This window comes from Podarcis vaucheri, assembly GCF_965113315.1.
Source record: "Podarcis vaucheri genome assembly, chromosome: 5".
Taxonomy (NCBI): Eukaryota; Metazoa; Chordata; class Lepidosauria; order Squamata; family Lacertidae; genus Podarcis; species Podarcis vaucheri.
In genome coordinates this window covers 8,424,585-8,448,868 of record NC_138763.1, presented here as the reverse complement: position 1 = coordinate 8,448,868, position 24,284 = coordinate 8,424,585, and the positions used below count along the sequence as shown (strand labels likewise).

Sequence of the window (24,284 nt, the reverse complement as noted above, 5' to 3'; positions counted from 1 at the left end):
GTTCTTACCAAGTAGTTTATTCAATATTCACAGAAACAAAGGAATGTGGTCTCTCTTAGATAATGGTGTTGCTCCAACTAAAGTCCCACCCCCTCAGTCACTCATATTCTACGTCAGCCCTGCGTCTGTGCTTTCTGCCTCTGAGATTTCTGATCTGCTACTCTCACGGCACGCCTGGTTGTGGGAGAGGGGGGATCAGGAATGTTTTCAAGAGACACTGAGTCTGTTAGCTGTCTCTCCCCAGTGCTTCTTCCTGCTGCTCCCCCAATATTTCCCAGCTTTCCCCCTCTACTTCCTCTGAGCTATGCCCTTCTGCAAACCACTGTTCTAAATCTATATTGTCCTCCACTTCTCTGGAAGGTGCAGATAGAGGGCAGGTGGCTCCCACCACATTCCTCCTCAGTCCAGCCCCTGACACCTGGATAGCATGAGCATCTTTGGAGATGATGGTGTTGCAGATGGAAAGCACCCAATGTCACATTTCAGGTGCCTCCCCCAACACAGTCCTTGTCGTTTCTCCTTGTGGAGGCATGTTGCCCGTATCTCAGGTGGAGAAGGTACCAAAGTTGTGCTTCAGACAAGCTGGCGGTGCCCTGGGAACAGGAAGCATTCGGGTTTCCTCTTCAACCCACAACATCTCAAACTGTCCTTGATGTCCTTCTGCCTCTCCCCGGTCTTGTCCCCGATCTCTGAATTATTTTTAAAAGCTTGCCACCTTGCCATCAAAGCACACGCCTGGTCTGTTAGCAAAAAAATGGCTTCTCGGCCCAGAAATAAGCTCAGCCTGGTTTCCCTTGCCTCTGCAGAGTCCATGATCCTTCTGGGCTCCATCGAGCGGACGCAGATCGTGACCCTCCTGAGCGAGCAGCTGAGCTACGCACGCCGGCTCCACTACATGCGCGAGAAGGCCCAGGCCGACCGCCGAGCCACCGAGAAGGTTCCAGAAGGCGAGGAGGAGCACCAGACACCTGACACGGGCGTGCGCTTTCAGGTGGGCAAAGACCCAGGAGAGTGTTGTTGTTGTTGCTGTTAGCATTTTGGCAAATATGCTCATCGTTGAGGGCCTACGTTGATTTGGAGAGGCAAAGAGCAGACGTAACTAAGGAATGTGGCGTCAACAGAAGAAGCAGTCCGTGTTGCCTTGAGGTGCCAAAGCGATAGGGTCCAAGTCTTGATCCCTTTTGAAATGCCGTCCCTTTTTCTCCCTGAACACTCAGATCATCACCGAAGAATCCTCGTTTGTCCCGCCGCGAAGTGAATCCCGTAAGCCCTTGAAGCCGGCACTGAAGCGAGCCTCCAGCACTTTATCCGAGAGTGTCTCCAGTGAGTCCTTTGTCCCCCTTTCGCCCTATGGCAGGGGTCAGCAAACTTTTTCTGTAGGGGGCCGGTTCATTGTCCCTCAGAACTTGCAGTGGGACGAACCGCACGCATGCACACGAGCGCACAGGCCTTCCCTTTGGCTGGGGAGGGGGCACCCCACTGGTGCTGGGTCTCAGTTTGCGTGGAGGGGCAGCAGCCACCCCTCTGGGAAGGGCCCCTACTCCAGGGTGTCCATGACCGTGCTGCTAATGTGCCGAGCAGCACAGAGGAATCCTCCTCCTCTTCCTCCTCCCTCTTCCACTCCCGCTTCTTCCTGCCCCTTCACTTCTCCTCCCTTCTTGGAGCTAGACTTCAACAAGGCGCCCCGATTGGAAAAGCGAGCCTCGGGAAGAGTCGCCACTGACCGCCAGCTCACGTCAAACTGGCCAATGGAGGGAAGGCCTGAGGTTGCTAAGGCTTCGGATTGGCCAGCGTCACGGAAGTCTGAGCAACCTCGGAGCATGCTGGGATATGTAGTCCCAGGAAAGCGCCTCTCTGCAGAGCTAAACTGGAGCTAAAACCGGCGCGGCACGGCGACTGACCGAGCGGGTGGCAGGCTCCGCAGGTTGGATTTATGACCCTGGCGGGCCTTATCTAGCCCCTAGGCCTTAGTTTGCTGACCCATGCCTTACAGTGTCCCTTTCCAGTGAGGCCCCTCTGATGTTTGACACACTCTCTCTCTCTCTCTCTCTGGGCAGCTGGGACTGTGGACCCCCCAGGCATCGCTCTGAGGAGCCTTTTTTGTGCTAACAACACGACAGCAGAGCCAGCTGAGGTGAGGCCTCTTTCCTCCCCACCCTCCACCCCATCATGTGCCGCGTTTGGGTCTGTTTCTGGGCAGAGGCTCTTTCTGGGCAGGCAGAGGTTTCCTGCTTGGCAGGGGGTTGGACTCGATGGCCCTTGTGGTCTCTTCCAACTCTATGATTCTATGATTCTTCCCCTGGGAATTATGTGCTAGCCGTCCCACTCCCATAATTCCTCTCTCTCTTCCTTATTTTCTCCCCCCTTGGTAAAATAAGGATGAGAATTCGGGCCTGCCTGAAAAGCGCAAGTCGAAGCGTGTCCGCATTTCCGTGGCGGTAAGTGTGGGCCACGCCACGTCCATGCAGCTCCCACCCAGACAATCACAGGGCAGGAAGCCTTTTCCTCCCCCAAATGTGTCCATCAAGGCCTGGGACTGTGCTGAAGGTTCCCCCCCCCCCTGTTTTGTAGTGCCAGGCCCTCCAACAACTAGGGCCTGCCCAAGATACTGAGAATAATAAGATTCCTGTTAGATCAGGCCAGTAGCCCACCTAGTCCAGCATTCCTGTTCTCACAGTGGCCAACCCAATGCCTGTGGGAAACCAGAAAGCAGGATTCGAACGCAAGAGCACTCCCCACTCCAGGCTGAAGCTGGAGGTGGAGAGTACAAATGATTCCTCTCTTCCGTCACCACGCCCCATGTACGTGTGTGGGTGTTGTTCCACTAAGGTCGAACAATGATCCCGTACAACCGTCATTTGAAATAAATGTGATTTGCACAAGGAAAGTCCTGCTTCCCTATGACTTGGGACCCAATGACACTTGGGGAGAAACAGGTCCAAAACAGACAAAATCTCCCTTCCCGCCTCCCCGAAGATCTAGCTCAGGGTTTCCCAAACTTGAGTCTCCAGCTGTTTGAGGACTACAGTTCCCACCATCCCTGACCACTGGTCTGGCTAACTAGGGATGGTGGGAGTTGTGGTTCCAAAACCCAAGTTTGAGAAACCCTGATGCAGCCACTCCCTTAGGTGAGTTTTTAAAAGGAAAGGAAAAGAATGCCCCCCAATTAACCACAAAAGTTTAAAAAGAGAACAAGAACTCTTCTCTGTGAATTTGCGAATCACTGCCTGGTAGTCCTAAAGTCTAAATAAAACCTCCATGTTCAAGCACGGGATATCCGTGAATACTGTTGAAAGCAGAATGCTGGGAATGGCTGGACCTTTTGATCTGACCCACGTGGGCGATTCGTACAAGGGAAGCAAGGTGCAGTGTTGGTCTGGAGTGAACCCAGGATTGCTCCCGACGCTGTATAAGAAATACAGTCCGAGGCCGCCGCTCCTTCCTTGGTTGACTGACAGGTGAAATTATTTAGTGCCACAGTGCAAAAGCAGGGCAACGGCACAGCCAGAGCCTTCAGCACAGTTCGGCCTCTTGTTTTGATTCATCTTTTCTCTCTTAGTGGCGCACCCCCCCCAAAAAAAAATAAATCCATACCCCCCCTCCCATTTTTTTACAAACTAACTGATTTATATAGTGATCTCTGCTGGAACAGCCAATCAGAAATCTCCATCGCCTTCATCCTTGCTTCAGAATCACTTGTTTCCCCAGCTAATTCACGCCTCTTCCAACTCCTGTAGTGAAATCCTGCAACATTGAGATGATTTCAGCGATTCTGTGTGAGCTTCCAGAAACACCATGATTTGGTTTGGGTTCAAATAATCTTGTTGGGTTGTTGCTTTGGCCACCAGTCCCTCGGTTTTTACACCGACTCAGCTTCTGCTGCCTGTTCTCTCCCCACCCACCTTAACCAAGAAGCACCAGAAGAGAGGCTGATCTGATCTATTATTGAAGAGCAGGAATCCTTTTTGCTGCCAAGATGTGTGTTAAAACCAGAAGCTGGTTCAGCAAACCACACAGCTAAGTGTGTAACACGCTAAGGACTTTTGAGGTGGTGGGGAAGCCTCTGGCAGTGGTTTGCTCAACTTCCCTGGATTGTCACAGAGGTCTGATAGCTAGAAGGGCTGCCTCTTGGCTGAATTATCCTGGCCCCAAATCTGGACCCGTGCAACGCAAACTTAAAAGAGGCGTTCGCTCTCCTAAGGAACTCAGGGAACTGTGGTTTCTGGTAGGTTTTTCTTAACAGTCTCTGACTGCCATTTGAAGAAATGCCCTCCTCCTAGAGAGAGGGGGCCGGGCAGGCAGAAGGACCCCAGAAAGGAAAGAGAAAAGAAATGGGGAGCTAGGAAGCAGCCCCATTGACGTGCTAGAGAGCTGAGAAAGAGGAGTCGCAGCTCCTTGTAGAGTCTACCCTCAGTGACAAACCAGGTTTCTCTGACACACAGCATTTGGGGTGGCTCTGAGGCCTATCAGTCTGCACATCAAGTATAAAAGGTAAAGGACCCCTGGACGGTTAAGTTCAGTCAAAAGCGACTATGGGGTGCGGCGTTCATTTCGCACTCAGGTCGAGGGAGCCGGCGTTTGTCCACAGACAGCTTTCTGGGTCATGTGGCCTGCAAGACTAAACTGCTTCTAGTGCAACAGAACACCGTGACGTAAGCCAGAGCACACAGAAACGCTGTTTACCTTCCCGCGACAGCAGTATCTATTTATCTACTTGCACAGACGTGCTTTCAAACTGCTAGGTTGGCAGGAGCTGGGACAGAGCAACGGGAGCTCACCACTGTCGTGTGGATTCGAACCGCTAACCTTCCAATCAGCAAGCCCAAGATAATCAGTGGTTTAGACCACAGCGCCACAGGCGTCCCTGACCAAGTATACAGGAAGCATTCTGCTTGAGGGGCTTGTAAATCCTGAGCAGAAACCTACCTGTTGGACAACGCCAATCTTACATTGCTGTGGGGAGACAAGTCTCCAACTTACAAGTGTGGGAATATGACCACATAGAAGGCTTTGCGTGGTGAGAACTGATATTTACCACACAGAAGATTCTGTTCCAGTATAGTAAATAGCAGCTCTTTCCACAGGAGGGTGCCTTCAGGCACTGTATTCACTATGCAAAACCAGCAGGGCAAAATTCACTTTGTGGCGGCATTGCCGCATCAGAAAATAATGTGTGACTAGGGCTCAATTTAAACCGAAATGTGCACAGAAGCCTTTGATTTCCTTGCCCTCGCAAAGCTGGGGTGCACAACTCTCTTCTTTGCCACCTGCTACCCCTGGGTGCCCAGAATTTTTCACACCTTGGGCCCCAATTCTGGACTGTTAAGAGCCTTGTATTCTTCTGGAGTCAAATTCACTCCCTGCCCCGTCTCCATCTCTCTGTTTTCCTTGCTCAGCTCCTCCCCAATACCTTCCCAGGGTGGCATTGACAAATGCGGCTCCTTTTCTCCCTCCTTGTAGGATGAATATGAAGTAGCTGGCGAAATGACCCCTGCAGAGGTGAGTCCCCATCATTCACAGCCCCAGACAAGCAAAGAGGCCTCCCTATAGTACAGAGCAGGTGGATGATGTTGAAATTGTGCTGCGCCCTGACTTTTGCCCTCTTGGAGGGCTAACTCCTTGTGCCCCTAGAGAAAATAACCGCAAAACCCCAACATTCCAAAAGATGGCATATAGCATACAGCTTGGCTGGCTCAATTTACCTGGGTCAGTCACTGGCTCTAGTTTTCACTCCCCAGCCAAAGGAAATCACATGGCAGATGTGATTGTTAAAAGTGGACACTTACCGTAGTTTCCATGGCTCCAAATACCCATGCACAGTAGCCTAGTGTCTAGGCAGCTATTCTCAGGTCTGAGCTCTATGGTGCAGTTGCAGCAACCAGTGTCACTCCTCCTCCAGCAGCTTAAGTATCTTCCCCAGATGTGCCGTGTGCATGCAGCCAGAGACTATGCCTGCCTGGAAACGTCCTCTGCTCTTCCCTCTTTGATCCCCTCCTGGTTCTGGGACACAGTGGTGTGGGAGAACGTGGGGAAGCACCCAGCCCTTCACTTGCCTGAACTGCCTCTACCTCGTCTTCCTCCAGTGCTCCACCCTCCAGCTCTCAAGCTTCCTTTGGCTCTGACTCTGGGCTCCTGGCTGGTCCCCACAAATCACTGCCCCCCTCTCCTGAGTCAGACTCCAGCCCGCCTTCCCCCGGTGCACCCTCATCACCATCCTGCCAGCCCCCTGACCCTGTTGGCGTTTGGCTTTCTCCTGCTCCCCGCTGTTCAACATTGTGGGTGGGATCTTGTGGGCTAATACCAGAACTGAGGGCCACCCAAATGAAGTTGAACAGCGGGTGATTCCTGCCAGACACAGAAGGAATTGCTTCTTCACTGTGCAGCCAGGGCGTGAGGAACCTCAGGTCCACACCCTGAATGCGGCCCCAAGCATCTCTTTCTGGCCACAGAGACTCTTCCCCAGGCCACAGCCCTTGCCAGTCCTAGCCCATATCCTCCTTGAATGCCTTTGCCAGGCTGGAACGTGTCCTTAAACTGCCTCTTGCTTGCCTAGATGGACACAGAGAGAGAGATGTGTTCAGGTTTGCATGCAGAAACGCCTGGCTTTTGTGCTGCTGAAGTGTGAACCTTCTATATGCAAGAGCCTCTTTTGTCTCTAGCCCTGCCCACTTTCGCTTCTGGCTCTGCCCACCACTTGCCATAAAGGTCACGCATCCCATTAGCCCATGAAAGGTCAATGCATTGCAGGGGGTTGGATCAGACGGCCCTCGGGGTCCCTTCCGACTCTACACTTCTATGATTCTAGGTGGTGGTGACCCCCACCGTGGCAAGACTTAAAAAGTCATGCTCCTGTTCATGGCTGCTGGCCATTGCAGCTGCATGCCGACTGCAGGAACAGCAACTGCAATGCTCCTAGCAAACAGCAGCAGAGAGATGGGCTGGGTGGTTTCCTTGGATGAAAAGGAGGGGTATATATAAAATGTAATGAACAGAATCTGGTCTGGCTTACAAGCCTGGCAGCTACAGGCTCCTCCTGGCAGACACGCTAACTTGATTTGTCGCCTTTCAGATCCTGGAATGGGAGGAGCAGCAGCTAGAGCAGTTTGTCAACTTCAACAACAGCAAGATTGACCCAGCACCCTTCCAGTTGGTGGAACGCACTTCTTTGCACAAGGTGTGTGTACATTGCGTGTGTGCACTCTGATTCTGCAAGCATACCACACGAGTGCTGAATTCACTCTACCAAATTCAGCATCCCGAAAACCTCCATTTTCCTGTTCTTTTTTAAAAAAAAGTTACTAGCCCTAGTGGCTATGAAAATGGCTTAGAACATTTCCTTGCAAGGTGTCTGAGGTCCAGGGAGGCTTGGCCTGAATAAGATTTCAGAAGGGGCACGACAAAATGCTCCTATGAATGTGTAGCTCCATACAGACCTCCTTTCTCCAGGTGATAAATGGTGCACAGCTAGAAAAAGATGTGCAATATGTAGATAGATAGATAGATAGATAGATAGATAGATAGATAGATAGATAGATAGATAGATGATAGATAGATAGATAGATAGATGATAGATGATAGATAGATGATAGATAGATAGATGATAGATAGATAGATAGATAGATAGATAGATAGATAGATAGATAGATATACACACACACATATGTGCAGAACATGACACAATCCAGGGTATAGCTGAGAAATTCCCCATGATGCTAGGCTCAAGAGACAAGAGTTGGCTGGGGTGGGGGGTGGGGGTGAGGAATGCCTGAGCCTTGGAGGGATGGGTCCTTGTCAATGATTCAGAAATATGACTTACTAGGGAGCCCTGTTCTGGTGCTGGTGGTTATTTGCTTGTTAAATTTTTCTGTGTTGCCTGCCTAGGCAAAGCCTTCCCAAGGCAGCTTGCATGCATAAATAAAACAGGAAAACCAAAGCGCATTGCTCCAATAAAACTAAACCATCAAAACAACAGTTTGAAAACATTTCACAGCGCAGCAGAGTGCTCATGTAAAAGCAGCTGAAGCAACTGGAAACCCCTTTGAATGGCAAAACTGACATGACAAAATGTATATCCGTTGGGAGTTGCACAAACTTAGAGCCACCACTGAGAAGACACTGTTTCTTGATTTGCTCTTAAGGGCAGGCCACAAACAGGGCCTTTAAGGCCCAGACAGGTTCACACAGAAGCAAACCGGTTTTCAAATAACCTGCCCCGAAACCCAGTTTAGGCCTCTAAAGTAAACACCAATATGCAAAATTAGAAACCAAGATGAGGCAGAATTCAAGGAGGATTGGAGGACGTTCGTAGATTTTTTTAAAAAAACCACTATTGTAAATATGTTGAAATGCAAGTGGCTTTAGAGTAAGAACAGCAGTAAAATATATGTTTGAAAGTACTGTGGAGAAGATAAGGTATACAATAATATGCATTGTAATTTTGAAAATTAGGGAAACCATAGAGGGATTTGGGGGGAGGGGAGTCCAAAGTTAAATGAACTGTAAATTGGAAAATGCTGTTTTAACTGTGTGTGTGTGTGTGTGTGTGTGTGTGTGTGTGTGTAAAGGGGGGGGGGAATTAACACCAATACTTGTAGTTGGGCCAGAAAGCATGCAGGTAATTGCTGAAACTTACCAGAAGAGTAAGAAATCAAGATAACAAACTTTTTATAAAAGAATGGAAATGGTTTATTGAATATTTACAGATAAATTGTAAACAGATAAGAACATTGGCAGGATTATTGTAATAATGTGCAGTTTCATAAGAGTATATATTTAAAGAAGATGAGCAAATTAAGTTAACTTGTATATGCAGAAGATATTAAAAATAAATTTAAGGAACCGCAGAAAGAGGGGGAAGGAAGTCAAGCTTTGAAATGTCAAAATAATTGTAAAGTTAGTGAAATGTATAAACTTGAAAAGTAAAAAGAAAGAAAGAAAGAAAGAAAGAAAGAAAGAAAGAAAGAAAGAAAGAAAGAAAGATACATGCAGGTAACCAATGCCAAAGGTCCATTTAGTCCAACATCCTGTCCTAACAACTGGATGCCTGTGGAAATTCTGCAGGCAGGACCGAGTGCTACAGAAGTAGAATGTAATGTCTTCCAAGAGAATCACCTCCAGGTGCTTCCAGGTGGCTATGTTCTGTACCAGTTGAAGTTTCTTCAAGGGCTGTCTCATGTGGAGCGCATTGCAGTAGCCTAGCCCGGATGGTTTGTCAGGGCAGGAGTCACAGAATTTTGGTTCAGTCCTAGATACTGAGATGGTGGAGCAAAGGAGTATGTGAGTGATTGCTGCTGATTTTGCTTTTGGCTCTTCCAGACACACACCATATTCTCTCTCCTGGGGGTGGACCACGCCTATGTCACCAGCATCGGGCGCCTCATTGGCATGGTGTCCCTCAAGGAGGTGAGTACTCAGTCTGGGGGTGGGAAAGCTTAAGAGGACTTCCTTTCAGTCCTAACATGCATGGGCCCCCTCCAACACACACACAGTGGAAGGGGGTCTGCCGTCTAATCCACCCCAGATGCCTGAGGGTAGCATCACCCCAGTGTTTTTTTGGGAATAACTGGGATGGAGCAAAAGGTGGCCGTGGCGAGGCAGGGACCTTCAGTCTCAGCAGCCAATCGATCCATGAAGCCAAACCTGGGAGATACAAGTTGCTGTGCTCATTAGGCCTGACACGCCTGTGCAAATCCTGGTTCTGCTAATAAAGAGTTAACACCAGCTTGCTCAGTGTGATTTATTGCTGGCTCGCTCCTATTACCTGGTTGGAGAAAAAAATGTGGGATATAAATGTCATAGAATCATAGAATCATAGAGTTGGAAGAGACCACAAGAGCCATCGAGTCCAACCCCCTGCCAAGCAGGAAACACCATCAGAGCACTCCTGACATATGGTTGTCAAGCCTCTGCTTAAAGACCTCCAAAGTAGGAGACTCCACCACACTCCTTGGCAGCAAATTCCACTGTCGAACAGCTCTTACTGTCAGGAAGTTCCTCCTAATGTTTAGGTGGAATCTTCTTTCTTGTAGTTTGGATCCATTGCTCCGTGTCCGCTTCTCTGGAGCAGCCGAAAACAACCTTTCTCCCTCCTCTATGTGACATCCTTTTATATATTTGAACATGGCTATCATATCACCCCTTAACCTCCTCTTCTCCAGGCAAAACATGCCCAGCTCCCTTAGCCGTTCCTCATAATGCATCGTTTCCAGGCCTTTGACCATTTTGGTTGCCCTCCTCTGGACACGTTCCAGTTTGTCAGTGTCCTTCTTGAACTGTGGTGCCCAGAACTGGACACAGTACTCCAGGTGAGGTCTGACCAGAGCAGAATACAGTGGCACTATTACTTCCCTTGATCTAGATGCTATACTCCTATTGATGCAGCCCAGAATTGCATTGGCTTTTTTAGCTGCCACATCACACTGTTGGCTCATGTCAAGTTTGTGGTCAACCAAGACTCCTAGATCCTTTTCACGTGTACTGCTCTCAAGCCAGGTGTCACCCATCTTGTGTTTGTGCCTCTCATTTTTTTTGCCCAAGTGCAATACTTTACATTTCTCCCTGTTAAAATTCATCTCGTTTGTTTTGGCCCAGTTCTCTAATCTGTCAAGGTCGTTTTGAAGTGTGATCCTGTCCTCTGGGGTGTTAGCCACCCCTCCCAGTTTGGTGTCATCTGCAAATTTGATCAGGATGCCCTTGAGTCCATCATCCAAGTCGTTGATAAAGATGTTGAATAAGACCGGGCCCAAGACAGAACCCTGTGTCACCCCGCTAGTCACTCTTCTCCAGGATGAAGAGGAACCATTGATGAGCACCCTTTGGGTTCGGTCAGTCAGTAAATAAATCAATCTCTCCCTCCCTTTCCCTCCTCTTTCTCTCTTTCTCCAGTTGCGAAAAGCCATTGAAGGCTCGGTAACCGCCAAGGGGGTGAAGGTGCGGCCCCCATTGGCCAGCTTCCGGGACAGCACGACTAGCAGCAGCGAGACAGAGGCCACAGAAATCCACCAGCTGTGGGACCGGCGAAACAGGCACTCCATCCCCCGCGAGTCCAGCCCTTCGGAGAGTGACGAGAAATGCCAGTGACGGCGGAGGGAGTCTTGCTAACCGGTTGGCGGAGACGCCAGCATCGCCACTCCACGGCCGTTTAGTTCCGGCCAGAGTCTTCCCAGGGTCCTTTGCTTAGCGTTCCAACCCGGGGACCCACTACTGCCCCGAGAGACTTGCGAAAAGGCCTCTCGGCCAGAAAACCAGAGCAGCTTCAAGGCCTCCCCGGGCACGAAGCCGCAAGCCCGTCCCTGACCCGTTCTTGCTCTGGAGGAGAGGAGGCGGCAGAACAAATTCGGAGCCGAGTGAGAGGATCCTGCTCCTCTCGTCAGCCCACAGCTCAGTGGGACCTAGATGCCTGAGAAGGGCAAGTCCTTCATCCTGCGCCTTGCCTGATGTTGAAGTCACACCTGTGCCACTGTTGGGGTCCTGTTTTCGCTCGTGCACCCCTGCAGTCCCTCCCACGCTGCCATTAGTCTCAGGGCTTCCTCAAGATGTTTGTGGGTAAGAGGGCATCGGTTTTACAAATGCGCACACACAAAATAAGTAAACACACCCCTTCCTACCTTTCCATTGGCCTCACCTCTACCTTAAAATGGGATCTAGTCAGATAGGACCAAGGAAATTGTGAGCTGAGGTGTTCAAACCCCACCTGGTCCACCGCTGCTTCTTTGCACAGGTCACTCTTAACCTGAGGAGTGTGGGGCATAAGACACTGGAAGGAGCCACTCCTGCAAGTAGGGCTAGGCCCCAAATCCAGTTGCCCAGGCCATTATCACCTGCCTTCTCCTTTTTTGCTTACCTCTGCTCTCTCACTGCCACTCCACACCCATTTGCAGTCCAGTCGGTGAGTCCTGGGTCTCCAGCTTAGGGACGTCCGAATGTGAAAACAATGCAAGAGTGGGGGGGCTGTGTCCCCCCTCCTCAAAGTTGCTGGACTACAACTGCCACCACCCCTGACCATTGGCCCCACTGCCTGGGGCTGCTGGAGAGTTCTCCACCCTTGATACAACGGATAGGCTTTCCCTCGTTTTTATTAATGATTTTTACATGGGTGAACACACTGGATCTCGAGCTACTGAGCCTTTGGGAGCTTCTTCCTCCCTCTCTTCCCCACTGCCCCCCAATAAGGACTCTGAACTGCTTTACTTTCCCCACCCCCCCTCTCTGGCGCCCACCCTATTCTTGAATCCAGAGGTGAGGAGCGGTGAGTGGGGTTGGTACCTGACATGTAAATACAGAGGGGTTTTTTTATATTAATTTAATAAAAAGAAGAAGAGAGATTGCAAATAGAGCTATGAAATAAAACGAACTAATGAGTGTCTGTTGTCTTGTGTAAGCCACGTGGTACTTATGGGGTGTTAGGGGAGGGGTAGTACCTCTGGTGAGGGGCATGTCGTGCTTCTTCTGGGGCAGTTTGCCGACCTTTGGTCCCCACACTGCACTCAGCTGTCAGCATGCGGCAGCGGCCCTGCCCTAGGAATGGCTTTGACTGGCTAGCTAAACTAGGTGAAGACAGACAATGGGTCTCCAGCCCTTGGTGAGTTAGGGACTTCCCCTTGTAGGGATGTGTATAGGAACTAGGAGGATATATTTCTTAGATATTAGCCCTCTCTGCATTTGTGAGTTCAGCAGGGTGCATCCCTTTGTCAGCAAAAACAAGGAAGCTTTAGCCTTTTCATTTAAGTAATCCAGGATGCTTTACTGCAGACTGGATTTCCTGTTATTTCCCCTGTTCCTCTCCCTTAAAACAATAAACACACAAAACACTCTTCTTGTTAAGTAAAGATCAGTTTACTCACCCGGTTTCACAGTAGCAGTCTTGAGGCAGGCTTAAAACGGAACCACAGTCGTACCTTGGCTGTCGAACTTAATCCGTTCCCGGAGTCCGTCTGACTCCCGTAACGGTTTGAAAACCAAGGCGCAGCTTCTGATTGGCTGCAGGAGCTTCCTGCACTCAATCGGAAGCCGCTTTGGACGTCCGGCTTCCGAAAAACACATGCAAACCAGAACACTCATTTCCGGGTTTGTGCTGTTCGGGAGCCAAAACAGCGTTCGACAACCAAGGTGCGGCTGTACAGACATAGTTTAGATTAGGATTGGAGTCTGAGCTGTGACTCAGCACGCATCCTGCATCCCTAGTCAATGATGAAGCATCGAAGAGAAGAGATCACATAGCAGGGATCAGAGAGAGAGCAGGCTGGGGACATGCACAGCTTCCATAGGTTGTGCCCCCTTACCTGGCTGGGCACAGTGGGAGTGGCACTCTCAGAGAATTTCCTGTAGACCCTGGGAGATCCAACTTCCTCCATGTGTGCTTCTCTAGCAATCAGAAGCAGTCTGTTTTGTTTGCTTATTTTAGATATCGCACACCATTGCATGAGAATACAGGCTCTGGCAGATTGCAAGGAAGAGACCAATTGTGTCTTGGGGGGTGCCACATGCCAGCGCTTCACGTCCAGAACTTGCCCTATGTGGAAATCCCTGTGTCCTCAACTCTGGCTTGTGGAGCCTTAACCTGGAATTCCCTAATACTTAGCCACACGCAAAGAAGATTCTAAGTAGGCTATTTTGGCAATAAACCCACCCACCTTTGAATTTAACCTGCAGGTTTTTAGAAATGCACATGGCACCAGAGGTTGGGGAAAGAGAGCAGGGACTGATGGTGAATTGCGACCACAATAGGGGTGGAGTGTGTGTGTTTGTGCGGGGGGGGGGCGGTTTAAACCTTTGCTCCCCTGCCGCAGGTCCTGAGGAAAACCTGCTTCCAGACCAAGGGAGCTTGGCCGCCTGTTTTAACCCTTTCCCGCCCACCTACCCTCCCTCCTCCGCCAACAAGCCCACCCTGGTCTCTCCGGAGAGCCTCCTTAACCCCGAAATTTTGGGTCCCCTCCAAACCTGTGCCAAAGTTTTGTAGTCGTTTCGATTACTCGGTTTTGGGGTGCCTAGCAGAACGCTCCCACTACAAAACGACGACGAATCCTTGGCGCCAGTTTGGAGGGGATTCGAAATTTCGGGGTTCCTAGTTCATGAAATTTCGCTGCAGCCTCCCCCTTGCATTGGCCTGCCCTTCCACCTCCTCTCCCACCCCGCCACCAGCGCCGCCTCCTGGCTCCAGCTGCTTCCCGCCGATCGCCGTGCTCTGCCGCCGCTTCTCCTCCTCCCGGCCGCCTCTCTCCGCTGACACCGAAGGAGACGCTCTCCCTGGGGCTGCAGCCGCGCTAGTCAGGACGCGCGGCGGCGGCGCGCCAGGGCGGCCGTGTGGCTGCTGCAGGGGGCCGAGCCTGCTGCAAGACCCGCGACCCTCCGACCTCTTTGCCCGCCGGCGGCAGCTGGCGCGCTCCGGAGCTGTTGCGCATGGCTCGCCTCGGCCCCCGGAAAGGCGTTTTTCGCCGCGTGATGAGTGTCGCGTTGCAGGAGGAGGAAAAACGAGGGAGGCAGAGGGATGGAGGCGCCAGGACCAGTACGCGGGTGCCCAGAGCTGCTGCACGAAGGGGAGATGCTTCTACAGGCAAAAGCAAACAAACAGACCGGACTACCCAGGAAGGGGATAGAATCTCCTTCAAGGAGAGGCCAGCTGTCAGCGATTCTTTAACTGGGGTTTCTGCGTTGCAAAGTTAGGGCTACTCTGAATGACCCTTTGCAACGCTACAATTCTGCGAGGCTTTGAGAAGGCAGGGAGGGGCTATCCTCCATGGTTTGCATGCAGAGTTCAGTCCCAACTGAGGTCATTCACAGAAGCCCAGCAGAGAAATGGCGACCCTGCTTGAACTGCGGAACTCCCTGCCACAACGGGTCGCAGTGGCTGCCAAGCTGGCTAGGTTTAGAAGGGGATAGGACAAATTCAGCTGTCAAAGGTGATTAGCCACCGCGAAGGCAATGTGCCTGAAATGTCTCCAAGCGACTTGACCACGCTGCTGCCTGAGGCAGCCTCCTCCTTTTGTCTAACAATAGGGCCGGCCCTATGTGGGCCAAAGTACTGACTTAACATCATAGAATTGTAAGCTGGAAGGAACCCACAAGGGTCATTTAGTCCAACCCCTTGCAATGCAGAAATCTTTTTGGCCAAAGCAGGGCTTGAACCCATGACCCTTGAGATTAAGAGTCACATGCTCTGCCGAGTGAGCTATCCCAGCTTGGTAGAAGGCAGCTTCATGCGACACAGAGCTAAGTAGCACACACGGAAGTCCTCGCCCCATCCCTTGGCACACTTTTAGCATTTTCTTATGGGCTGCTGTCTCGCCTGGATTTTTCCTAAAAGGTGAAAGCACAACCTCATTGCTGCCGCCATCTCTCTTGCCCCTGGCAGCTGGATTCTGTGCTAGAGAACCAGGCCTGTGATTTCCATGGGGAAGTGTGCCACATAGGAATTGGCCTGCATTCGTCACTGAAGGATTCTGGGAAGCTAGGATTCTGCCCTGGAGCTCAGATCTTGCAGAACTCATCTCCTCCTGCCAACTCCAGCAGCTCTCTCTCCCCCTCTGCCTTTATTTTATTGCCAGAAACACACACACACACACACACACACACACACACACACACAGCCTAGTCAATAAAGAGTCTGAGCTGGCCTTCCGGGAGCTGCGCAAAAGACTGCTGAGCCAGGGATCCTGGGGCTTGGAATAGAGAGGGAAACGGAAATAAAACTACTGTGCTATAGAGATGTAATGAGCAGCTGGCATCTCCTCCGGAAAAAAAAAGAGGGAGAGAAAAGAACGAGGCAGTCAGCGAGTGCCAGCAGCTCCTCCTCTGCCAAAGTTGTGCTGGTCCTTTCAAAAGAGCTTTCGGTGGGGTGGAGGCGGCGGGCTGGTCAGCTGCGGAGAAATAAAACTATTTCGGGTTTGTTGGCATGGGTTTAGGCTGGGGCCAAAGGGAGGAGGGGTAGAAATGCTGCCTGCCCCTGTGGCAATGTATGTGGGTGCAGCAAGGTCAAAACTGGGCGATTCTTTTGGAGCTGGGCAAGCACTGAAAAGGGACGCGGGTGGCGCTGTGGGTTAAAGCCTCAGCGCCTAGGGCTTGCCGATCGAAAGGTCGGCAGTTCGAATCCCCGCGGCGGGGTGCGCTCCCGTCGTTCGGTCCCAGCGCCTGCCAACCTAGCAGTTCGAAAGCACCCCCGGGTGCAAGTAGATAAATAGGTACCGCTTACCAGCGGGAAGGTAAACGGCGTTCCGTGTGCTGCGCTGGCTCGCCAGAGCAGCGTTGTCACGCTGGCCACGTGACCCGGAAGTGTCTCCGGACAGCGCTGGCCCCCGGCCAATAGATGTGAGATGGGCGCACAAACCCCAGAGTCTGTCAAGACTGGCCCGTTCGGGCAGGGGTACCTTTACCTTTACCTTTAAGCACTGAAAAGCCCCGCGCAGAGGTCAAGTAGCTCTTTTTTTAGCTAGCCTCTCTGAGCTCTCCTGCTTTCTACTCGGAGCTCTTGGGGAAAGGCCTAGCTTAGCTTTAGAGCATTTGCTTTGGGTGCACAAAGTCCTGGGTTCAATTTCTGGCATCTCCAGGTAGGTCTGGGAAGGACTCCTGCCTGAAAGCTCTTTCACAGCCTTGGAGGGCCAAGCAGTGTTGATAATAATGAGCCTGGTGGACTAATGGTCTGACTCAGTATACAACTCCTATGCCATGATGGTTTTGGCACAGAGGGGTCTTCAGCTTTAACCCTTTCCTGCACCCTTTCCTTCCTTCCTTCCTTTCTCTTTCTCTTACACACAGAAAGCAACACCTTGAACTAGGGATGGGCAGCGTGCTGTGGGATAACAGCATCAGCAGGCACAGTGGTTGCTGCTGCCCATTGAGGATGGGAGGCCACAAGCAGATGGAGCCACAGCCAAACCATTCTACTTTTGATGCCACCCTCCTACCAGCCTAATTCTTATTGCATCTGTAAGCTGACTTGAGTCTCTAACAGGGAAAATGGTGGGAAATGATGATGATGATGATGATGATGATGATGATGATGATGATGATACAGTCATACCTCAGGTTGAGTAGCTTTGGGATGAATATTTTCGGGTTGTGCTCTGCGGCAACCCGGAAGTAACAGAGCCCGTTACTTCTGGGTTTCACTGCTCGGCATGCACAGACGCAAAAAATGACATCACGTGCATGCGTGGAAGCAGCAGACACGGGTTGCATTCGCTTCAGGATGCAAACAGGGCTCTGGAACGGATCCTGTTTGCATCCAGAGGTACCACTGTGATGCCAATTGGACAAGTTTCATGCCATGAAGACTGTTCAACACACATGTAAAGTGTGTTGACCTTCTCCAAAGAATCCCGGGAAGCACAGTTTGTTGAGAGGGCTGGGAATTGGGTCACGAAGAGTTGGACACGACTAAACAACAACAAAGGGGAAAATACAGCTGCCAGGATTCTTGGGGAGAAGCAATATACTTTGGATGTGCTTCAAATGTAAGGTGTGTGCAGTGCCATCCCCTCGACTGGTTGTAAGTAAGGAGGTAGACAAGAGGATGCTGGCAGAGGGGTTTGGGGGGCAATGCCCCATCTACTCTAACATTCTGCTGTGATCTGGCACCTGTCCTCTGCTAGCACCCCAGCAGGGACCCTCTGCCCCCCCACTCTGTCAACCCTCTGGCTCTGCTCCTCTTCCTCTTCATTGCTTCTGTCTCTTCACCTGCTCCTGCTCTCTCCCAGCGGGCCAGGAGGGCAGACTTCAGGTGCCTTGCCCTCTTCTTCAAGACATGTCTGGGGCTTGGGATCAGGAGGAGAGGGCAGCTGAGGCCATGGCAAGCAGGCAGGGCTAGACTGAGGGTATCTTCTCCCAAGTGTCCTTCAAAATGTGGCATAACTGGCGCTGATTGTGGCCCACTGGCTCATTCCTGGTGGACCTGCCAGTTACCAAGTTCCCTTCCTGCAAAGGGTGTTAGATAAAGTTTGGCACTCCCCAACCTGACGCCTTCCAGAATTTTTGGAAGAGACTTAACCAATTTGTCTTTGAGGTGCCACAAGACTCTTTTATTGCTTTTGCTGCAAAAAAAAATCAACACAGCTAATCTTCCAGCAATAGATAAAGGTCTGGGTCCCATTTCATCCTTGCCCATTCTATCAAAGAGGGGAATTGCTAGGGAAAGAAGCCAAGAAGAAGGTGACATTGAGACAATTCTAGTCAGGAGAAGAGACATTGCAGGGCAGGAAGTGATCTTTATTGAAGGATGGAAAAATGGGAGGTGTTTGAGCAGTGGCGTAGCGTGGGTTGTCAGCACCCGGGGCAAGGCAAGTAATTTGCGCCCCCTAACCCGTGGATTTTAGCAGGGGGCAGAGAGCTGTGAGTGTGAGCGCCTGGTGTGTCCGCCCCCCCTGCACCCCCCACGCTACGCCACTGTGTTTGAGAAAGATTAAGGGCCTCTTTTTCTACTCCTGTGGTGGTTTCCAGAATTGTAGCAGGGGTCTCCCAGTCCCACAGCAGGGCCCCAGAGTCCTAGTTTGCATCTAGTGCCAAGGAAGGAAGGGCCATAGCTCAGGGGTAGAGCATCTGCCCCACGTGAAGAAGGGAGCAGGTTCCATTCCTGGCATCTTCAGGTAGGGCTGGGGAAAACTCTGTGCCTGAAATCCTGGGCAGCTTCCGCCTGTCACTTGGCAGTACTGAGATAGTCTGACTCAGTATAGACACACTGTTCTAAGTCTACAGGGAGTTTTTATCCCTGCAGCAAAAGAGACACGCATGGGGATGGGTCCCAGCATGCATTGCAGGCAGAAGTTCCAAGGTTCTGCAGCAGCAGTGTATGGTGGGACATTGGGCTATTCAGAGGTGCCAATCAAAGAATTCAAGAACAAGACTACTAGGCAAATCTACCCAAGGCAAGGTAGTTTTATGAAGGATCCCTGCTTCCCAGGTTGTGACAAAATCCGCTGTTAAAGCTTGACCTCCGTGCGGAAGACAGGAGGTGGCGCCAGGAGTTGTCGCCTGGCAGTGATGACCAACATGCCGGAATCGTTCAGGGAGCAGCTGATGGACAGAGGATCCATGTCTGCCGGGAGCTGGCACTTGTGAGTGAAAGTGTTGGAGACAGTGCCGTCTTCGGCCACCTGTGGGGCAAGCAAAACACCCTGCCTTAGACGTTCCCCCCCAAACCAGCTCTTGCATTTTACACATCTCACGTACCAAACTTACACTGGCTAAAAGATAAGTTCAGTTCTTCAAAGGAGCACCTACCATCATGCACCAAAGCAGGACAAAAAGTTCAAAGGTGCGCAAATTAGGGAAAACCTGAGGCATCCATCTCTAGCTGTTGGTTCTTTCGAGTAGATAAAATGTAAGAAACTGCCTTATCCCAAGCCAGGTCTTCCATGCATTCAATTCAGTAATAGAACTGTCTGCACCTGCATTCCCCAATCTGGTTCCCCCACCCCTATAATTTCGTACTTCAACTCCCATCTGCACCAGCACGGCCATGTTCTGGGTGGAAGGGAGTTGCAGTTCAAACCATTTGGAAGGCACCAGTTTGGGGGTGCCTTGTTGACACTGACTGACAGAGGCTCTCCAAGGATTTTCCTAGCTCTCCTGCATGCAGATCAGATGTCCCCACCCCCTCCCCAGCTAAGGTCTTTCCATGCAAAGCTGTCCTCGCCCCCGAGCTATAGCCAGGGCTGGAAAATTTGCAGCCAAAATCACAAATGCATGACTGCTACAGAGTCACAAACAGGAGTCTATGTGGTGTCACATCCTCTAAACTTCTGTGGGAGGAAAGGGAACAATAGAAGACTTAATCTTTTTCTTCCTGTGGCTGCACTCTCTTCTAACCTACAATGGGATGGGCCGTCTGCGAGCTCTCCTCAAAAGTGTGCACTCCATTTCAGACTGGACTATAGATTTTTGTAACTTTTAGGATTATTGCCTGCTTGATTTTCAATAGTGTGTGTGTTGAATCCTGGCAAGACTTACAAGTGACTAAACCTTATATTTTCTTCTTTGCCTAAAAGAGTCTGAGGGTGATTTTCTTTGTCTGAGGGTTTGCACATATAAGAAGAGAGGTGATCCAAATCTGCCTAAGCATCCTTGCAGATCATAATTGTTCTTTCTAGAAGGTTATACAACCTTGTCTCCCAAGCTCCTACTTTGGAGGTCTTTAAGCAGAGGCTTGACAACCATATGTCAGGAGTGCTCTGATGGTGTTTCCTGCTTGGCAGGGGGTTGGACTCGATGGCCCTTGTGGTCTCTTCCAACTCTATGATTCTATGATTCTATGATTCTAAGCTTCTAAATATAAGCTGCACATGGATGGCAAATTTTAACTGTGCTGAAATAGGTGTTTGCATTCTTACACAAGTAAGAGGATAATGAATAAACAAAATATCCTCTGCTTCTCATCAAAAATCCACCCATCAGCCCATGGGCGTAGCCAGGATTTTTGTTAGAGGGGTTGGGCAGCCAAAGTTATTGAGCTGTTCTTAGGGGATCAGCCAAAGTTGTTGAGCTGGGTGTGTGTGTGTGTCTTTTCAATGCTTTTCAATATTTTTTGGTGGATCTGTCCCCCCTTGGCTACGCCCATACAACAGCCTCCAACCATGCCTCCTGCAGTTTTGATTCCAGCCCCCCCACCCCCACCGCCATTGGCCATCTCACCTTCTCTGCCTGGATGACAATGCAATAGTTATAAGTGGTCACCACGATGTCGTGAGGCTCAAACTGACTGACGTCCGCCATGACCTGGTACTTGTCGCCACTGGCAATCACGTTGCTGCTGCCCAGAGCAGAAGGGTGTGCTGAGGGGGGTGAGCCTGTGGCAGGGTGGAGGGAAGCAAAGGCAGAGGAGATGCAGAGGGGTGAGTGTGGGCCCCTGGGACACAGGTCTGGCCATTGCAACAACAGGTGTGGGTGGGTGTGAAGAGGAGGCTGGAGGGAGAGAAAGAGGGCCGGAGAGGGGATAGGAAGGGGTGAAGCTGAAATGGATGGGGTGATGGGAGGTGGAGGGAGGAAAGCCCTTGGCAAACCATCACTTCAGAGTTCTGGCAGGAAAGAGGACCTGTTCCTGTCGCAGCAGGAGAAAGATGGAAGTGCAGAGAGAGGAGAGGGAAAAGAGAGAGACAGAGAGACAGAAGGGGATGGCAGAAGGAGAGAGGGAAGGAGGGAGGGAGAAAGGGGGTGGCAGGAAAAGAGAGAGAGAGAGAGAGAGAGAGAGAGAGAGAGAGAGAGAGAGAGAGAGAGAGAAAGGGAGTGGTGAAAAAGGGTAGCAATGTGGCAAGAGAGAGAGAGAGAGAGAGAGAGGTGTTGGCAGAGACAGAGAGGAGGGGTGGGATGGAGAGAAAGGGATGGAAGGAAGGAGAAAAGAGAGAAAGAGGTTGAGAGAGAGAGAGAGAGAGAGAGAGAGAGAGAGAGAGAGAGAGGATGGCCTTGCCTGCTTTGGCTGCAGTCCCATCAGCAGCCGTAGATTAGGCTCCCCAGAATGTGGCCTTTGAACAAAGATACCCAGCCACTGACCTAAGGTCAGGCAGCCAAAAGACTCAAAAAGTCCATTTGCCTGGCACTGGCACTGGCACTGGCACTCCCTTGGGCCAACCCTGACTCTTGCCTCCTGTTGCTCAAGCTCAGAGCCTGTGGGATCAGTGCCCCTGGCTGCCCCCAGATGGGCTCACTCACCTGAGTACCCGTAGGACTCTCGAGCTCTCCCGGCCCCGAAGATCCCATGGGGAGGGTCCAGCAGAGGTTCGAAGCGAGGCTTCCCAGGGCTGTAGGTGCTGATGTGCTCTGAGCGGAAGGTGGAAGAGGACGAGGATGAGCTCACCGAAGACATGGCCTGGGCGATGGGGGCGGCAGCTCTCTCCTGGGTGCAGTGTGGGACTAAGGGGTCTGCAGTGCCTACATGGACGGGGGAGGGGAGGGCTTTGTCCTGGTCCAGCAGAGCCAAGATGTCCATAATTGGCCTAGTCGCTGTGCCCTCGTGCTGGAATGTGAGATAAGGAGGCTGCATTCTCAGCGGCAGGGAGTGAGAGGTGATGAGAACAATGGGGAAGGGTGAAGCCCACCCCCACCCCCTCCGAACCTCAGTTTTGCTGCTCAGCTACCTGGGAGACTATATATATACATATATATCTGTGCCACATCAGACAATGGTTGGAATGGGAGTGATGTCCAGCAGAGGACCTATTTTATGGGAAAGGGCCATAGCTCAGTGTTGTTGTTGTTGTTGTTGCTTTATTCATATGCTGGCCATCTGACTGAATTCCCCCAGCCACTCTGGGCAGCTTCCAAGAAATTTAAAACATGGAGCACAGTAAAACATCAAACATTAAAAGCTTCCCTATACAGAGCTGCCTTCAGATGTCTTCTAAAAGTCTGATAGTGGTTTGTTTCCTTGACATCTGATGGGAGGGCATTCCACAGACAGGTGCCACTACTGAGAAGGCCCTCTGCCTAGTTCCCTGTAACCCCACTTCTCGCAATTTGGGAACCGCTGGAAGGCCCTCAGAGCTGGATCTCAGGGTCCGGGCTGCACAATGAGGGTGGAGACACTCCTTCAGGTATGCAGGGCCACAGTCCCAGGTTCAAACCCCAGCATTCCTTGGCAGGGTTAAGAGAGAGCCCTAAAGGGAACTGCTGCCAGCCAGGGTAGACATTACTAGGATAGATGGACCAGTGGCCTGGCTCAGCTTCCTATGAACGAAGCACGATGCTGATGCCCATATTAAGCATTGGGGCTGAAAGTGCTTTATGCATGACCTCACACAACAGCCTTAAAGGGTAGGCTAGTGCTTTATCATTCCTGTATTGCAGGTTTGGAGAGAAGGAGAGGCTGGCAGATGGTGGCTTGGCTATTTCCATCACATGATGTTGTGGTTGTTCCACACCACCTCCTATGATGCCTGGAGAGCAACACATTTTCTTGGGCCAGCCTCCAACTCCCAGCCTAACCTACCTTACAGGGTTGTTGTAAGAATCCAGAGGGCAGGAGGAGACCCAGGTAAACCATCTAGAGATCTTCGGATGAGAATGGGAGCAAGTCAAAGTCATATCCCAGTCATTTTGACCACAGTCTCTGGGTGACCGCACGTGGGTCCCTGTGCCCACCCCTGGTCATCTCATCTCAAAATGGATTTTGCAAAACTGCAGAAAAGGGCAGCAGAATTTTTCAGCAGCGAGAACTCCCCTAGGAGAAAAATCTAACCTACAGAAATCTAACCTCTGGGTTGAGATCTCCATTTCTTGAACTAAGTGAAGATTGTGGTGATTACAAAAGAAGACACTGAGTTTATAAGTAAGATCTCATGGGAACACAGCCAGTTGTTCATATTGATCAGTTCCCTGGGGATATGCTGAGATCTGCTGATCTTGCAGAAGAGATAGTGTGGAAAGCTGGTAAAGATCAGACTGCGGTAGTCTGGGGTGGTGGAACTGCAACAAAACATTGCAGTGTGTTCAGGAGTCCAGTCATGCCATTCTGTTCTCTAACACACACACACACACAGGGATTTTGGTCCTTATTTGAAAGCTTTGGGGTTCTTTCCCCCCTTATGGCTTTTATATACTTCTGAAAAGCTTGAGATTCTCCCAGCCCTACCAACACACACCTCTTGGGAGTGGGTGATTACCTTGTGGCTGCACATGAGAGGCAGTGCGGCGTACTGGTTAGAGTCTCAGGCTAGGACCTTAGAGACTAGAGTCAAAATCCTCACTCAGCCATGAAGCTCACTCGGTGACCTTGGGCTAGTCTCCATCTCTCAACCTAACCTACCTTACAGGGTTGTTGTGAGGGTAAAATGGAGAGCAGAGAAAACCATGCCTGCCACTGTGAGCTTCTTAGAGGAAAGGTAGGGTGGAAATGTAATAAATCAAACAAAAATGAAATAATCAACACAGTGGTGTTGCGTGGGTGGCCCTGGGCACAAAATTGTTAGGGGTGCAAAATTTCAACACCTGGTGCTGCCTCTATGCATCTGCACACTTCCATTGCAAACGGCTTCTCCATGAGAACCATGAAGTGACCTCTCCAGACTCCTGATCTGTGCAGTCTCCTGGGTGGCACAGATACCACTGGATGTGCATGCATACTCTCTGTCTGTTTCCCTCCCTTCTGTGCAGCCCCGGGCAATGGCAACCCACGTTACGCCACTGAATCAGCAGCACTCAAACCTTGAACATAGTGGGAGTGATTCCTTCTGGATGACCTTGCGACTTCTTGGAAACCCAACAGGGATCTCTCAGTGAGAAGCTCACTGGTGGCAGATTGGCTCCCCTGAATGATAGCTTGCCCTGTGTTTTTCTAGGTTATGCTCTCAGTCTGGGAATGAGGA

At 50.9% G+C, this 24,284-nt stretch overlaps 2 protein-coding genes across 3 annotated transcripts in view; one reads left to right on the top strand and one right to left on the bottom strand.

Moving 5' to 3' along the window:
- CLCN2 (chloride voltage-gated channel 2) overlaps positions 1 to 12,352 on the top strand; it is a 79,737-nt gene extending 67,385 nt beyond the window's left edge. The window contains exons 17-24 of one of the 2 annotated variants that reach the window (XM_082224048.1): positions 807 to 991; positions 1,218 to 1,323; positions 2,058 to 2,134; positions 2,379 to 2,438; positions 5,461 to 5,499; positions 7,070 to 7,174; positions 9,316 to 9,402; positions 10,885 to 12,352. In XM_082224048.1, the coding sequence (XP_082080174.1) occupies positions 807 to 991; positions 1,218 to 1,323; positions 2,058 to 2,134; positions 2,379 to 2,438; positions 5,461 to 5,499; positions 7,070 to 7,174; positions 9,316 to 9,402; positions 10,885 to 11,079 (854 nt within the window). In that variant the 3' untranslated portion in view covers positions 11,080 to 12,352. The remainder of the gene's footprint in view (positions 1 to 806; positions 992 to 1,217; positions 1,324 to 2,057; positions 2,135 to 2,378; positions 2,439 to 5,460; positions 5,500 to 7,069; positions 7,175 to 9,315; positions 9,403 to 10,884) is intronic. The other variant, XM_082224049.1, reaches the window with a different exon arrangement.
- A 6,481-nt stretch (positions 12,353 to 18,833) lies between these two features.
- LOC309533282 (alpha-crystallin B chain-like) lies at positions 18,834 to 21,925 on the bottom strand. The gene is made up of 3 exons (XM_082224660.1): positions 21,634 to 21,925; positions 20,620 to 20,774; positions 18,834 to 19,082 (listed from the first exon to the last, which is right to left on the bottom strand). Exons 1-3 carry the CDS (start codon positions 21,908 to 21,910, stop codon positions 18,909 to 18,911), a joined length of 606 nt encoding a protein of 201 aa, XP_082080786.1. The 5' UTR covers positions 21,911 to 21,925; the 3' UTR covers positions 18,834 to 18,908.
- Between the last annotated feature and the right edge of the window lie 2,359 nt (positions 21,926 to 24,284).